The 18,246-nt window shown below is 40.3% G+C and overlaps 1 protein-coding gene across 2 annotated transcripts in view; it reads right to left on the bottom strand.

Annotated features, from left to right (window-relative positions):
• Positions 1-18,246, bottom strand: part of CRYBG1 (crystallin beta-gamma domain containing 1) — a 186,666-nt gene that overhangs the window by 64,052 nt on the left and 104,368 nt on the right. The window contains exon 1 of one of the 2 annotated variants that reach the window (XM_023254209.2): positions 5,439-5,651. The exons of the other annotated variant lie outside the window; for it this stretch is intronic. Coding sequence (XP_023109977.2) covers positions 5,439-5,441 — 3 coding nt within the window. The 5' untranslated portion in view covers positions 5,442-5,651. Of the gene's footprint in view, positions 1-5,438; positions 5,652-18,246 lie in introns of those variants that run through there. 2 annotated transcript variants of the gene reach the window in all.

The raw sequence follows: 18,246 nt of genomic DNA, 5'->3' as shown, positions 1-18,246 counted from the left end.
TTTGTCAAACGAACGCATCAACCTTATTTTCCAGAAATCCCTTACTTACCCACCCATCAATCAGGGAGAGCCAGACAAGAGTGAGTAGTGGAATGATAAGTTAGTTTGAGGGCAATGAGTTATTCCTGAAGTCGTCAGCAAGCAATCCTCAGACAAGAGCAAAGCCCTGTCTCTAGCTTCAGTCCCCTTCTCAAATGATTCCTCCCAAAATCCAGGTTCTGAAATACCCATCCTCTGGATTTGTTTTTGGGATCAATTGAAATGTTTGTAAAACATCTAGCATAATCTCTGGGGAAGAAACGGATGGAAAAGGGAACCTTAGAAAATAAAATTAAAAAAAAAGATATACATATTCATATTTGAAAGTCAGACTATACAAGCAAGTACAATGAAGAAAATATAAATTAGCTTTCATTTTCCCATCCCAAGATACTATTATTATTATTATTATTTTTCTTTCCTGGCTTTTTTTTTATTTTTTATTTTTTTTTTTAATTTTTTTTTCAACGTTTATTTATTTTTGGGACAGAGAGAGACAGAGATGAACGGGGGAGGGGCAGAGAGAGAGGGAGACACAGAATCGGAAACAGGCTCCGGGCTCCGAGCCATCAGCCCAGAGCCCGATGCGGGGCTCGAACTCACGGACCGCGAGATCGTGACCTGGCTGAAGTCAGACGCTTAACCGACTGCGTCACCCAGGCGCCCCATCCTGGCTTTTTTTTTTTTTTAATTCATTCACTTCTTTTTCAAGTTTAATTTACTTATTTTGAGAGAGAGAGATGGTGTGCACGAGTGGAGGAGAAGCAGAGAGAGAGGGAGAGAGATAAATCCCAAGCATCCCAAGAGAATGGACAAGAGAGAGATCCCAAAAGAGTCCACGTGGGGCTCAAGCTCACAAACAGAACTGTGAGATCATGACCGGAGCCCAAATCAAGAGTAGGATGCTTAACTGACTGAGCTACCCAGGCACCCCTCTTTCTGGCCTTTTTTCAGGGCATTATACAGTATCACTTGATAAAAAGCTTTTTCATATATTGTTTTTTTCACTGAATTCATGCCAATAAATATACATCTAAAATAGTATTTTTAATGGTTACATTCAATTCCATCATGTTAATGTACTACAATTCCTGCAGTTGTTCATTTATGTTATTTTCAATGCATTGCAGGCTGCAGAAAGCATATCTGTAGCTTATCTCTACACATATTCTTAATTATTACCTAGGATACGTTCCTATTCAGTAATCAAGGGAATGAAAAGACCATAATGAGACATATTTACACACCCATCAGATTGGAAAATAATTACAAAGTGATAAATCCAAATATAAGAGAGGCTGTGGAACAATGGGAACTCTTCTACACTGGTAATTGGAATATAATTGGTGCTACTACCTTGGAAAACACTGTGGCATTATCTGATAGAACTGAAGATACACAGGTCCTGTGAACAAGCAAGCAATTCCTCTCCTTAGCACACTCTAGAGTAGCAGTTCTCAGAATTTTGATTTCCGAACCCCTTGACACTCCTAAAAGTTACGTCCCCCAAGAGCCTTTGTTTATGTAGGTTATAGCTATTAATACCGATAAGAGACACCTGGGCGGCTCAGCAGTTAAACACCCGACTCTTGATTTCGGCTCAGGTTATGATCTAACAGTTTCACGAGTTCACGCCCCACACTGGGCTCTGCGCTGATAGTGTGAAGCCTGGTTGGGATTATCTCTTTCCCTCTCTGTCTGCCCCTCCCCCTCTCTCCCTGTCTGCCCCTCTCCCGCTCACACTGTCTCTGTCTGTCTCAAATAAATAAACTTAAAAAAAAAAAAATCAAAACAAAGACAAAAACTGAGTAATGAAATCCAGCAATACTCAGGACACCTTCTATTAGCTGGCAGAACAAGACATCCTTGCACATCATGTCGCCTCTGGATCTCCTCTGTGCACTTGTGAGAGCATGAGTGAAAGGCAAATGACATCTCAGCATTGTTATGAAAATAGTTTTGACATTACAGTCTCCCTCAGAAGATGTCAGGAACCCCCAAAGATCCTCACACTTTACTTTGAGAACTTCTGTTGTCCAGAAGCTTGTGAACATTGTTCCAGAACAAGTGCAAAGAATGTTGATAGTAGCATTGCTTGTAACAGCCCCCAACAAAAAACAGACCCAGATCCCACGGACGGTAAAATGAGTAAGTTAACTGCGGTACCTTAATACAATAGAATAGTCTACAGCAATATAAACGAGCCAACTTTAGTTGCACACAACCAATGGATGAATTTTATAAATATAAGTTGATCAAAAGAATCCAGACACAAATGAGAACACAGTACATGATTCCATGTATATGAAAGTCAAGAAGAGGAAAACTGATTTGCATTGTCTTGGGATATAGTCATAGGTGGTAATAGTATACAGGAAAGAGATGTGATGGTTATAACAGCTAAGGTAGTGGTTATTGCTTATGGTAGAGGTCCTGTATTTAAAACTTTGATATTTTGGGGTGCCTGGGTGGCTCAGTCAGTTAAGCGTCCAACTTCAGCTCAGGTCATGATCTCACAGTCTGTGAGTTCAAGCCCTGCATCAGACTCAGTATTAACTTTTATTTTTCAAAATATTGTAATAAAATATTATATTAAAATATTATTTGACTGTTGAGTTTTTTGGCAGCCCTTAAACTTTGCTTCTGAAGTGAGTGCCCCATTCCCCTCAACTTAGTACTGGCCCTGGTGGTGGGGTGGGGAGTATGACCAGAGAGACCCAGGGGAGACTTAAGATGAGGCAGCAATGTGTTACGTCGTGACCTGCACTTACTTTTACAGGTGCTTGTTTTATAATTATTCATTATACTCTACATTTGTACTTTCTACATTTTTCTGACACATGCTGTGTTTTACAATAACTAGGTAAATATGCATGTCTTTGCTAATGGCACTGAACATGTTTCATATACTTATTCTTTGGGACTTATTTCAGCTAACATTTCTTAAGATTGCTTAAGAATCTGCCACATGCCATAACAGTCTTGTGAGGTGGTAATTGTCATCCTCATTTTCAATTTGAAAAAACCGTGGTGTGGAAAGTGATTTGCTCAAGGTCACATGTAGCTGGTGGGATCAGAAGATGACTGACAATGCCTGCACTATTTCTCTCCTTCCATTTCCTGCTCTGTTCCTTTTGGCTGCATTTGACTACCACACACACACACACACACACACACACACACACACACACACCCTTAAACAAGACCAGGGAGAAACCAGGAAGGTCACTTTAGACAGAGAAAGAGCTGGGAAGCAAAGCGTGCTGCTAAGGAAGGTGGGGAGGAGGAGCAGGTGAAGGACAGGAAGTGGACCTTGAAGACCCAGGAGTCAGGGCTGGGTGGAGCAGCCCCAGGGGAGCCCAGAAAACAGCATCAGAAGTACCAAACTGGGGAGGAGCTCACACTTTAACTCACTGGGGCCTATAAAATAATGGGTTTTCATTTGGCGTCTACTATCTTTTTCCACTCTCTGGATCTTCTGGTCCTTCCACTCCTTCTCTACCCTCAGAGAGATCCCCCTGATTTCTACTCCCACAGAATCTGCTTTTATTCTCCACTCCCTCTACTAGACTTGGTTTTGGAGGATTGCGACTCTGTGCATGCTGGGAATGGGAAGTCTGTGAGAAGGTTGTTGCTCCTTTCGGTTTGAAAAGTAAAGCATTTCATCACCTCTCACCACTCTGATCCTGGCAGGCAGCATGAGCCTCAGATACCTTCTCTCTGCCTCGGCTTGCACGTTTGGATTGCGTTTTGCAAACACTACTCCTGTACAGGCTTGAGGAGGACAAGTCTGTGCACCTAGGTTGAGCACTGCCCTAGTCCTGATTACGCCTGGAGACACAGGCAGCAGGTTCCTGCCCATTTCAACATTTGAATCAACATCTGAATTTAAGTGTTGTCTCATTAGCCACGACACCATTAGTACCTGCAGTGTCTCCCATGTATCTTTGTCTCATATCAGAGAAACCCAAGGGAGAAACAACCTTCAGGATCGTCAGCCTGGCCAATATACCTCTTCCCCAAGCTCTCCACCATCCCACCCAAGCTTACTTACCAAGGTACATTGGCTATGTTTAAATTCATTTGCTCAGTACATTTTTAGAAGGTTCATAGTCATACTGCTCTTAAGCCAAGATGTTTAAATTTTTTAATTTGGCAAATTTTTTAAAAGCATTTCTTATGAAACATGGGTATTTATTCTAAAGATTTAGAGAGGAGGATTAGGAGCTCATATTTTATTTTATTTTTTGGGGGGGGGCGCCTGGGTGGCGCAGTTGGTTAAGCGTCCGACTTCAGCCAGGTCACGATCTCGCCGTCTGTGAGTTTGAGCCCCGCGTCGGGCTCTGGGCTGATGGCTGGGAGCCTGGAGCCTGTTTCCGATTCTGTGTCTCCCTCTCTCTCTGCCCCTCCCCCGTTCATCTCTGTCTCTCTCTGTCCCAAAAATAAATAAACGTTGAAAAAAATAAATAAAAAAAAAAAGGAGCTCATATTTTAATGTAAAGACACTTCTCAGTGTAGTTGTTAAGCTATTGTGTCTCACATATCAAAAGATGAAGGAAAGTGTGAAATATTAACAAATAAAATGGCAATAATGCCCAACACTTACTTGGGGTTTTATATTTATGCCTCCACAATCAAACTAGTGAAGCAAAGTCTAATAGACATTATATAAACTTCTTTTTCTTAAAAGTTTACAAGATTGCTTTTTTCTCATAATTTATTTTAAGCCATAGTATTGCTCGAGTGATTAGGGTTGTAAGAAGCTGAGTCTGTCCCATAAATTTCTGTGTCCTAATAAAATCTCGTTTGGGGAAAGTATGTGCAATACATAATAACTTGTTATGGGGACAGGCCAGTAAGAGCAGCGGCCAACGCCCACTGGAGAACACATTTGAAAGATAACCTACATTTTAAAAGAATGTATAATTGACTTCTTCCATCTCCTGCCATGAAGAAAAATAAAAATGAGTCCTTACTCTCAGCCTAATGTTTCCCAAGCAGTTTCTTCCAAGGGGCTGGACATCAGTTTCCCTTTGAAATCTGGGAAAGGGGTGCAGGGTGGGGAGATGTGTTGAATTCAGGGGATAGAAAGGATGAAATGAGAGTAGCTTTGTCACTAACGACCTGTGATATTTTCAAGAACCTAGGAAAAGGCAGAGCCAGCAGATCACATACTAGGCATTTTCATTTCTACTTCTAACAAAGCCTCTAAGATACTCAGTCTCCCACTATATCCTTTCTACTCACAATGCTTTATGATTTTTGAGCCCAGAGAATTTGCCAGCTCTAGACAATATACCCATTGTGAAGTTAATTATGTCGTGAATAATACTACTATACAAATTAAAAACAAAGTCTTAGTCAATGAAAAGATAACGAAATTTCGGTTAGTTTCTTACCATGATGTTGCTCCTTTTTTGCTTTCTATAGAAACACCAAGAGAGTACGGGAGGTAAAATGTTGTTGTGCGGGCATTGCCAATATCAGTCTTCTTACTTCTCGGGATAGCTTTGTCTAGTCCTCCTCCTCCTCCTAGTCTACCCTGGATAACTCTCACCAGCTCACCTTCGGGCACTGCTGCTCTCTCCCAGGGCCAGAACTGAATGACAGATGCTGACTGTTTACGTGAAAAGCACAGCTAATAAGGGTGTGTTTGATTTAAGAGTTGAAAGGGTTAAAGAGGTGCGCCTTTTTTTGGGTGTGACACTGAACCAAAACTGCTGAAAAGACAACAGAGGAAGTAGTAGGTAGTTTAGGGAAAGTTACCCTGCATGCCGGAAGTTCTATGGAAAACCTGACTTTAGGAGATAGGAAGCGGATAGAGCACGAAGGATCCCTTAGTTTTCTTTCTCTGGTGAAGAAGGTCAGTTTTCTCTAATGCTGAGTTTTTGTTATGTCTTCGGTTAATTCCAGGTTTTATTTATTTATGCTTTTTTAAGAAGATATAAATTACATCCCATAAGCCACATACCATGTAGCATTACAAAAAACGTAAGCATGCAACATAATAGAAAAGGCAAAAAGCATGTTCATTTTATTAAAACCCACCAATACATATAATTCAATAATTATAAATTACCATAACATTTGCTCCAATAGTTTCTAGTTTGTGTAAGTCTTATCAGAAGTTTTCAGTATTTGGTAACCAGTTCCATTCTTCAATGGATCACTGTTACTAGACCTCTGAAGTCTTTATTATTAAGGTGCTATAAATCAGGACAAAAAATGCTCTCCTATTTTTTTCATCATGACCATCAGTACTGGAAACATTTATTAAGCATCTACTGGCTTATGTCAATGTGCAAGCATATATTGATGATGGTGTGTACATGTGTGAGGTGCTATCCTTTTTAATATTTTAAATTATGGTTAAAAGCACATAATGTAGGGGTGCTTGGGTGGTTCAGTCGGTTAAGCATTCACCTCTTGATCTCAACTCAGGTCTTGATCTCAGGGTAGTGAGTTCAAGCCCCACATTGGGCTCCATACTAGCCTATTTTGTTTATTTATTTTTTAACGTTTATTTATTTTTGAGAGAGACAGAGACAGAGCATGAACAGGGAAGGGGCAGAGAGAGAGGGAGACACAGAATCCGAAGCAGGTTTCAGGCTCTGAGCTGTCAGCACAGAGCCTGACGCGGGGCTCAAACTCACCAGCCATAAGATCGTGACCTGGGCCAAAGTCAGATGCTTAACTGACTGAGCCACCCAGGCGCCCCCATGCTAGCCTACTTAAAAAAAAAAAAAAGCACATAACAATTACCATCTTAACTATTTTTAAGCGTACGGTTCAGTAGTGTTAAGTGTATTCACATTGTTGTGCCACAGAGCTCTAGAACTTTTTCATCTTGTAAAAATTAAAACTCCATGCCTGTTGAACAACAGCTCTCTAGTTCCCCTCTCCCTGTAGCCCTGTGAAACCAGTATCCTCCTTTCTGTCTCTAAGAGTTAGACTACTTTAGATACCTCCTTAAGTGGAAACTTACAGTATTTGTCATTTTATGACTGGCTTATCGCACTTAGCTCATAACATCCTCAAGGTTTGCCCATGTTGGAGCATATGACAAGATTTCCTTCTTTTTAAAGGTGAATAATACTCCATTATACGTATATACTGCATTTTTTATCCATTCTCCTATTAATGAACATGTGCAATGCTTCCACCTCTTAACTATTGTGCATAATGCTGCAATGAACATGACTGTGCAAATCTGTCTTCAAGATCCTGTCTTCAATTCTCTTGGATATATATACACCCAGAAGTGGGATTTCTGGACCATATTTTTAATTTAGCTTTTTTTAATTTAAAATTTAATTTTTTAATTTAACATTTTTAATTTTTTTAGGAATTTTCATTTTCCACAGCAGCTGCACCATTTTACATTCCCACCAACAGCGCATAAATCCACATCCTCAATAAAGCTTTTTATTTTGTGTGTGTGTGTGTGTGTGTGTGTGTGTGTGTGTGTATGTGTGTGTTATAGTGGTCATCCTAACATGTCTGAGGTGGTATCTCTCTGTGGTTTTGATTTGCATTTCTCTAATGACAAGTGCTATCAAGCATCTTTTCATATGTTTGTTGGTCATTTAAACATTTTCTACGGAGAAATGTCTATTTAAGTCCTTTGCCCATTTTTGAAATCAGATGATTTGTTTTTTTGTTTTGAAGTAAGAATGCTACTTTTAAGAAAAGTTGAAAGAAGTAGATAGCTACACCTATTCTTAGTTATATAGTATATGTGCTGCCGAAGCGAGCATGCTACACCTATTTTTAAAATATTACAAATTTCTCTAGGCTTGGCAAGCTCTTAGTGTAAACTCAGCTGTAACTTCCTGTATAATTTTCTATGTAAAAAATAAATTTTGAATGATTGAGAGTTAAGTTCTCCTAAGAATTAAAAATATATATATCTTAAATTACCACTTAAAAATATAAAAAGGTTCAGGGCACCTGGGTGACTCAGTCACCGACTTTGGCTAAGTGTCTGACTTTGGCTCAGGTCATGATGTTGTGGTTCATGGGTTCAAGCCCGGTATCAGGCTCAGTGTTGACAGCTCAGAGCCTGGAGCCTACTTCAGATTCTGTGTCTCCCTCTCTCTCTGCCTCTCTCCTGCTTGCACTCTGTTTTTCTCTCTGTGAAAAATAAATAAACATCAATGTTTTTAAATATATAAAAAGATTCAAGGGCACCTGGGTGGCTCAGTCAGTTGAGCGTGCAACTCTTGATTTCAGCTCAGGTCATGATTTCATGGTTTGTGAGTTGGAGCCCCCCCATTGGTCTTTGCACTGACAGCACAGAGCCTGCTTGGGATTCTCTCTCTCCCTCTCTCTGCCTCTCCCCCACTCATGCATGTGTGTTCTCTGTCTTTCAAAATAAATAAACATTTAATAAAATCAAATTATAAATATATATATATATATATATATATATATATATATATATATATATAAAAGCTTATTTACGAAAAAACTTAATCACTTGCCAACCATAACTCACACTCATGGTTACATCAGGGCTCTTATAATTCATTTATTCATTCAACAAGCATGTATTCATTACCAGCTCTTTGTCAGTTTCTGCAGGTTCAGGAATTAAAAGACAGTCTCTGTCATCAAGGAACTCAGTTTGGGGAAAAGGGAAAGAAGGAAGACAGATGTTTGAAGACAATGCAAGGCAATATTGCTTAGAGGTATGTATAGGATGCAGCGGGCATATGATGATAACTATCATTATGAATGGCCCATGTATAAAAAAGTAGTGTTTTATTGAAGGGGTGGTATTTGAATAATACTTAAAATTCATGCATCCTAGCTCTGGGCTTTTTCTTTCTTCCTTTCTGTCTTTCTAAAGAAATATTATGGCTGGTAGCAGATAAAAACCTTAGATCCAATATTAATCAACTCTGTAGCAATCATTCATATTAAAATAATTTATCTGGTACTATAGCTATACATTTACTTGACACCATATTGTGAAAATAAGAATTATTCTACTGGTTCAATCTGGACACAGAAACTATGAAATAATATCTTCAATATAGTACCTACCATATACTCAACTATGTGAAGGTTAGGGAATATAAGGCTTATTTTGACTTCTAGAAGCTTGTGGACCTGTCTATAAAACAACCACCAATGGGAAGGCAGGCATATAATTAAATGCTATAATGCATAGAAGAGACATTTGTAATGCTTTAAGAGTTCAAAGAGGAAGAGATCAGTGAGGTGTACCAGAAAATGCAGGAGGGACATAGTTTAATGAGGTAAGGGTCGAGGAATGGCATTCTAGGCAAGGGGAATAACCTGAAGAAAAGCAATGAGGTGATAATGGGCACAGGGGGCTCACTGAAGTGACTGAGCATGACTGATGGTCAGTGGAATAAGTAAGTTGAAAGTTGAGTAAGTCAGATTAATTTAGTTTGAGGAGGGCCTTGAAAGGCCTTGAAAGGCCCGTCAGGAAGTATAGGTGTGATGTTGTGGGAAATAGGAGATCTTTGCATGTTTCTGAGCAAGGAGTTGACATGATCCAAAGCTGTGCTGGAGGAAGATAAGCATGGCAGCCTTTGGTGGGCCCAACTTGATGGAGACCTGGAGTTAGCAGTGCTATGTGCTATGGGGCTGAAGTGACCACCAATTATAGAAACAGAGGGAAGAAAAGAAAGGACTGAAGGAAAAGTAGAAAGTGAGAGATGAGTCCAAAGAACTCCATGATGCAGTCTCGAGGCCTAGAACACTGGAGACTTCCATTGGAGGGCCAGGGCTAGGGGTCAATTAATATTTCCAAGTGGAAATGTCCACAAACCAGGTAGAGTAGACCAAGAACCCATTTTCATTCTCAAAGCTAAATGTTTATACTCTATCTGAACCCGAAATCCATCACATGTTAGATCACAATTGGTATGAAAAATATAAGTGACAGATTATAACTGGCATCACCGGCTCCATTCTAGGGCAATAAGTGCTATTACCCTCTGTAAAACAGACAAAAGACACATTTATCTGTCTTCAGTCGCCATCAGCATTTTATAGTTTTTGATCAGGAGTCAGTGCTGTGCCTGCAGCCTCTGCACAGTGGCTCATAGAGCCACCTTTGTAGTGAGAAGTTCATTAGTAAGCATAAGTAATAACTACTCTGACATGACTTGTGGGTATTTCATCATTTTGTTTGAAAAAAGTTATGCTTTGTGATTATCATAATGAATGAAATAAAAATAGCAAGCCTGTAGTTTTGTTTTTAAACAAACCAATGAAATCCTCTTGCGAGAGGAGATGTCTTTAAATTAACATCATACAGAGATTAACATCCTACAGAGATGAGAGGAAGAGCTGCCACTTTTATTTACTTTCTGGCCTTGTTCAAGGTATTGTACTATTTCATTAGTACACATTTTTTAAAAAATACAAATTGAAAACTGACCCAGTGCTCAGCCCTAGCAACAGGACTTTTCAAAGGGTGTGGGGAAAGGCATGAGAATTTGGCACACCTTCTCCCTCTTCTTGCCTCAGCCAAATTCCCCAGGGGTCATTCCAGCTTTGGGGACTTTCCCCACATGCTCATTCTTTCCCTGCCTGTGTGAATCTGTACTCTGGAGCACAAAAGCAGGAATAGGGTGAAAAATTTCTGCCCCTGACACTATGACTGGGTCTCTGCAGAGCACAGATGCAGGGCCTGGTGCAAAAGTAAGCAAAATTGCCAATGCCTGACTTCCCTCCCACATTCATTGGCCCTGCCCTTCCATATCATGTTGGAAAAAATTTGTATAAACATATTTCAGCTACTAGTCATAGACAACATGCATATGAATAAATATACAGCATGTGTTCACAGGGTCCAACAAATGTTCAAAAATTCAATATTTAAACTTCAAAATTTTTCCCAAAAAAATCATCTGTAGGGGCCAAGGGCAGGCTGCCCCAAGATGGGTCACTTTGGTATGAACATTAATTTGAGGTAAAAGTAATCAAAACCCAGAAGATGCAGGAAGAGGTCTTTTCTTGGTTGTCAATTGCCTAAATTTATATTGGAAAGGAGAGCCTGTACCAGGAAGAGAACTATTAAGAGAGATTCCCCTTTATCTAAGAAACTTATCTGCATAACAGGGCAACCTTGTTTTCCAAACATCTCCTTTCACCTTCTTTCTCCCCTTTGTATCCTCAGACCCTACCCTTCTCCTTAGCTCAAATAAGCATGTCATTGTCTCACTGTCTTTGGAATTTCATGTCTGTGGATTCCTCCTTACATTCATTATTAAGTTTGATTTTCTCCTGTTAATCTGTCTCATGTCAAGTTGATTCTAGCAAACCTCAGACCAGGCACAAATCTGATTTAAAGATGGTCATGTTATGGTTGATGCCCACCCCCACCAAATCTCATGCCAGGATAAATGAGGAATTCTCCTGGCTGAAGAAACCCAAATTTGTAGATATATTTGAACTTGAAAACTCAGTAGGGTTCTGAGTGGAAAATCACACTATAGAGCTCATTAGATTAAGGACTCACCTGTGCTTGACTTTTGTGCCTTGCTGGAGGAATTAGTCTATTCTTTACATGTTCTTTCTGTAGTTCTTTACATGTTCCTTGATCTATATAATTTTTAGGCACACATTTCATCTGTTTGCCCAGTTATTAATTAACAAACTCAGCTGCCACTTATATAGAATAATTTTGCGTTCTTGTTTCCAGATTGAACACGAACTGAAACCAACTCTGAACAATATAAACTACAACCAAACTAAAATGATTGTTTTTATTTACAATGTACAAAAAACCCCAAATAAACACAAACAAACAAACAAACAAACAAACAAACAAAAAACCAATGGGGGAATTGTCTTCTATCACAGACATTATTTAAAGACCTTTCCATCTAAAATAGTAACTGAAGTTTTTTTCTTCTATTTTGAAGCAATTTGGTGTCTTGTGACACAATCAAATAAAAAATACTCTATTAAGACCATTGCCCCAAAAATATTTGTGATAGGAAGAATTCTAACATAATTTCCCAAATTCCCACCCCTGGTGGACACTCACTCTGTAATCCCTTCCCGTTGAGTATAGTGGGTGGGACCTGTGACTATGATGGATGTCACTCCATCACACAGGATGTTACCTATATTATGGAGTAAAGATGAAGAGATTTTGCAGATGGAATTAAATTTCCTAAGAGTTGATTTAGTTGGCCCAATCAGGTGAGCCTTTTAAAAGAGCATAGAGAGGGGCACCTGGGTGGCTCAGTCAGTTAAGCGTCTGACTTCAGCTCAGGTCATGATCTTGCAGTCTGTGAGTTCAAGCCCCATGCTGGGCTCCTTGCTGATGTTCAGAGCCTGGAGCCTGCCTTGGATTCTGTCTCCCTCTCTCTGCCCTTCCCCCACTCGTGCACTGTCTCTCTTGCTCTCTTAAAAGTAAATAAACATTAAAAGAGCATATAGAGATCAGAAACTTGAAACATCAAGGACTCTCTCCTGATGGCCTTAAGAAAGCAAGCTGCTTATGAGTTCCACATTTGCAAGGAAATGGATTCTTCCAACAACCACAGAACCTTGGAAGGAGACCCTGAACCGCGGATGAAACTGCAGCCCCAGCTGACAACTTGATTGTAGGTTGTCAGGCTCTGAGCAGAGAACGCAGCTAAGCCTTGTCTAGACTACTGACCCACTCAATAGAAAACTAATTAAATATTCAACAAATATTTATTGGCCACTTTTCATGCACTGAGCACTGGGGTACATTGTGCCATGGATTTGAAAAAAGTGTGAGGATTAATTCATAAATTTGAGGAACTTTAATCCACTGGGGACCATAACTGAGGCACTTATTTGAGGACAAAATAAAGCAGCATGTATTTGTATTAGTTGTAGCAATGAAGAGTTAGCCATGGGGAGGGAGAGAGCAATCAGGGAAGGCTTCATGAAAGTGGTAGCACAAGCTAGGGTTTGAATAGTTTTGTTAGGTAGAAATGTGGTGGAACAACATCCCAGGCAAAAGGAAGAACATGAGCAAAGCAGAGATGGAAGTGTTAATGTCTATTTGGAGAAGTGCCAATAGAACACTCTGGCTGAGACATAGGGTTCCCATAGGGGCTGCCTGGGACCTTATTTGGTGGTCAATAGGCAGCCAATGAAGGTGTGGAGGTCAAGAGCAGGGCCTCCCAAGACAGCCTACAATGGCAGGTAGATTATTTTGAACTGAAAACAATCAAGGCCCAAAAGATTCAGGAAGAAACTTTGACATCTCTTGAACTCCTTAGATAGAGGACCTGATCCAGGAAGAGAGCGATCACATAGAAAACTATATTATAATATGAACAGAGTGGGGGTGGGGGAAGGGGGACAAAGTCCATTTGTTAAAATCCATCTCTATGTCCCACTGTTTCTGTGTGGCCCTGCAACATTTGTTTATCAAATATTTATTCTTTTTCATCTTCCCGTGAATTGCATTCCTTCTCTTTGAAGCCCAGACCCCTACCCTCTTCTCTTAGTTTGAAAGGACAGACTTACCTCCTTTTGCCTGACTATGTTTGCACTTTCATGTCTGTGTGGATACCTCGTACATACAAAATTAAATTTGACGTTTTCCTGTTAATCTGTCTCATATATTTCATTCTTTGTCCAGCTAGAAGAACCTTGGACAGAGGAAAATTTCTTCCTCCCTGACAAAGGGATCAAGAGGAAGAGCAAATTTGTGTGTTAACAAAGACAGCAAGTATTGGGCTCTCCTTCTGGGTTGAAAAGTGGGCTACTTTCTCAGTATAGAGGAGGATAAGGGGAGACCCTTTGCTTTTTCCTGCCACTTCTGCTTGTTGATACTGTTATCTCCCTTCTTCCTGCTTATTCTATTCAGTAAACACTAGGGCTATTTTCCCCTATGACATCCCAGGTGCTTTGTTTACTAATAGAAAGGAAATTTCCACTCTTTGTAAGAAAAAACTGTCTCCATTTCTTCAAGGAGTGGGGGTTGGGGGGTGGCACAATCCATACATCCGTTCTGCTCTCCTCCATCTAAGAGTTTCCTTTGATTTGATTATGCAAAAAAGATAATAATTTCAAAATCTGTGCATTTTAGTGGATAGATATCTAAAATAAGATAACTCTTGGTTTAACAGAGAAATTTTAAAATATTTATATATCAAAAAATAGGCTCGGAGTAGGAAGTACAGATCTTCATGGAAAAAAAGGGAGGGGGGTGGATTTTGAGGACCTAAGACTGGCCTCTAGAAATAGTGAGAGGTTGATACTTCAAGAAAAAAGGCCAATGAAACATTCCCAGTTTGTGGAATGGCTGAGGAAATTTTATCAACAGCAGAGACCAATATGTGATTTTTAATTGTTTGCCATACTATGCCAAGCCCTCAGTAAAAGTTTGCTGTATATAACTGCATGAGATTATGATGCTTTGGGAAAATCAAAAAGAAGGGGTCTGGGTTCCATGAATAGGCTGATTTGTGGCAGAAGGAACCATGGGAGGAGAGGTGAAAGAGAGAGTGGTCATTCAGAGAAGGATCAGAGCCAGAATGATGGAGATGGGCAGGAAGGATGTATAGGATTTGTCTCCATCTTTTTATCTGAATGTTCAAGAACAGGAACCCTCCTCTGGCCAGAAGTCTTAAGGGACACCAGATAGCAGATATTTGTGTTATATTTTTAAGAGCTTTGACCATAAGGTTAACTATGCCCCATACAATTTGTTAAACATATTATATACATAATCTCACTGAATCTGAAGAGGTTATTGTTTCCATTTTCCATTGAGGAAACAAGTTCAGAGAAGGTGGATAACCTATCCAAGGGCATGGAACTAATCAACAGTGCCCAGTTTCAAATTCAAGGCTGCTAGTCTCCAAATCACATGTTCTTAACCACCTTTCTCTATACCAGCTTCCACAACACTCTACCACGAACCACTCTGTTTCTCTGGTTCCCTCTCGTCTTCTCTCACAACCTTCTTGCTTATCTTTCTCTTATCAACTTCCTTTTTTTTAAATCTCCACTTCCATTCCCAATGTAATTTTCTATCTCTTGGGGGTATCTAGCCATCTTCTCTCTTGATACACTCCCATGCCATAGATGCCATGTCACATTCATTATATAGATTAGTTTCTCATCCTCCTGGAACATATTAGGGGATGTGGTTGAGTCCACACAGGACAAGGTGAGACCAGTTGCCAACAAAGGTAATTTATATATGGGGACTCATAAAATGGAGGCAATCCACATCACAAATCTAAACCTAAGTCTACCTGCATTTACAGGAAACACTTGTTAAGGAAAGCTAACAGGCACCAATCACAATCCTCCAACTCATCTTCAGTTAGCTAACCTTACCCTGGAAAATAGGACCTTCTAGCCTTATAGGGAATTCCCCACCTTCCTATCCTTGTTTCTGTGCTGCCTCTCTATGTAACTTGCTCTATAGTACTCAGTCTTACCCAAAATCTCTTGGGAAGAATGCTCCAGTGTTTGTGAGGCACTGTACTCCCCCAATGCATGGATTGCTTTCTCTTGAATAAAGGACATAAAACTTGTTATTAAATTGTATTATTTTTGTCATCTGACAGCACTACCTAGGGACCCTTTCTCCCTGTCACACCAAATGGTGATCCTTTTAAATGTCATATCATGTCACCCCTCCCTCCCCCACCCCTCCCCCCGCCCTTAAAATCCTCCAGTGGCTTCCATTACATTGAGAATGCTCTTACAATGGCCCCCAAGCTCCTGCATGATCTGGCCCCTGCCTGCCTCTGCCTAGTCTCTGCTTCATTTGCTTCCCTCCAGCCCCATGGTCTCTTTACCACTCCTCAATCTGGCACAAAGAATTTTTGTGCATGCTGTTCTTCTAGAATGCCCTTCTCCCAGGTAGCCACACAGGCATTCTTCATTAATTCAAGTCTTTTCATAGAGGCTTTCTGTGACTGCACATTCTACCTAAAATAGCACCCCTTGCCATCATTCTATTCCCTTTGCCTGTTTTACTTCCCCCCAGCACCTATCACTAGCTATTGATATAATGTATATCAATTTATCTGTCTCCCTGTCAGAGTGTAAACTCCTCAAGAGCAGGGATTGTATGATCTCATTTACCCAAAACCCCTAGTGCCTAAAGAGCTGGCTCATAATAGGCATCTCACATACATAATAGGTACTTCAAATAGGTACTTTTTATCTTAAAATTTTTTTTTTCAACGTTTATTTATTTTTGGGACAGAGAGAGACAGAGCATGAACGGGGGAGGGGCAGAGAGAGAGGGAGACACAGAATCGGAAACAGGCTCCAGGCTCTGAGCCATCAGCCCAGAGCCCGACGCGGGGCTCGAACTCACGGACGGCGAGATCGTGACCTGGCTGAAGTCGGACGCTTAACCGACTGGGCCACCCAGGAGCCCCTAGGTACTTTTTATCTTGATGAAGTCCCAATAGTTTGTTTTTGCTTTTGCTTCCCTTGCCTCAGGAGAAATATCTAGTAAGAAGTTGCTATGGCTAATGTCAAAGAGGTTCTCCTCTAGGATTTTTATGGTTTCCTGTCTCATATTTAGATCTTTACATCCATTTTGAATTTATTTTTGTGCGTGGTATAAGAAAGTGGTCTAGTACTCCCTTTGATTGAACACAACAGGAAGCCGGAAGGCCAAAGCCAGACACAGAGCAAGGTGGAGAGTGACCTGGAGGGACAAATGGAGGGTTTCCAGTGGGGAAGGCAAAGGAGTCAGTAGGGGCAAGAGTAAGCTGTGTTTCTGCCTCTTGCAGTTTCCTAAGGAGATGCAGACGAGATTAGACAAGGGAGGTTTGGAAGCCTCATGATAATGGACACCAGCATGGTATATTGTAGGCAGGCAAGTCATGATTTAATTCTACTGGCTGGTGAATAGAATTACCAGCTGGTAAGGTTTGCTAATTATTCTCTTCATAAATTTACTTTGTCAGGGGTTCCTGGGTGGATCAGTTGGTTAAGTGCCTGACTCTTGATTTTGGCTCAGGTCATGATCTCACAGTTCGTTATTTCAAACCCCACGTCTGGCTCTGCACTGTCAAGCCTGTTTGGGCTTCTCTTTCTCTCCCTCTCTCTCTGCCCCTCCCCTGCTCTCTTTCTCTCTCTCTCAAAGTAAATAAATAAACTAAAAAAAATTTTTTTTTAATTTGTCAGAGTGACAGAGTTCTTCTAAGCTGAGCTCTCACTCTCATTGCGACAGCCATATATATTTCTTTTGATACCCAACTGTCCTGATAACTCTAGGCTGAGGTGAGCAATCCTACCTTGGTCATAGGGTTAGCCAGGCCTTCCTATGGCCTGCACCACCTTTGCCTGCCATACTGAACCTAATCAGAACCTCAGCCCTTACGAGCTTTGTACTTCATTTAAGTCCTGGCCATCAGTTCTGCAATTATGTTTTCTTTGGCATCATGCCACAGACTGTATTTCTAGCAAAAAAGAAAAAAAAAAAAAAGAGAGGGGCGGTGATGACCCTTACCTCACTCCAAGCAACCAAAAAATTTAAAAAAAGATACATTGGGGGTACCTGGGTGGCTCAGTCGGTTAAACATCTGACTCTTGGTTTTGGCTCAGGTCATGATCTCATGGTTTTTGAGTTCAAAGCCCAAGTCAGATTCTGCACTGATAGCATAGAGCCTGCTTGGGATTCTCTCTCTCTCCCCCCCTCTCTCTGCCCCTCCCCCACTTGTGCGTGCATGCTCTGTCGCACTCTCTCAAAATAAATAAATAAACTTAAAAAAAGATAAATTGGACTTCATCAAAAACTTTTGAGCTTCTAAAAACACTATCAAGAAAGTGAAAAGGTAACAGAAATAAGAGAATAAGAGAATAAGAGAAAATATTTGCAAAATCATATACCTGACAGGGATCTAGTACCCAGAACTTTTACAATTTAACAATAAAATACAAATTAACCCAATTTAAAAATGGGCAAAGCAATTGAATAGACATTTGTATATCCAAAGAGGAGATACAAATGGCAAATGAGGATGTGAAAAGATGCTGAACATCGTCTGTCATTATGAAAACACATACCAAAACCATAATGAGATGTCACTTCCCTCCACTACAATGGCTATAACCAAAATGATGACAATAAGTATTGGTATAGATATGGATTTGTTAGAACCCTAGTACATTATTGGTGGGATTGTAAAATTGCAGACACTCTGGAAAGCAGTTTGGTAGTTTCTCAAAATGTTGAACATATGACCCAACAATTTC

Source organism: Felis catus, chromosome B2 (genome assembly GCF_018350175.1).
Source record: "Felis catus isolate Fca126 chromosome B2, F.catus_Fca126_mat1.0, whole genome shotgun sequence".
Taxonomy (NCBI): domain Eukaryota; kingdom Metazoa; phylum Chordata; class Mammalia; order Carnivora; family Felidae; genus Felis; species Felis catus.
Note: the sequence above shows the minus strand (reverse complement) of the source record. Positions and strands in the feature narration are given on the sequence as shown.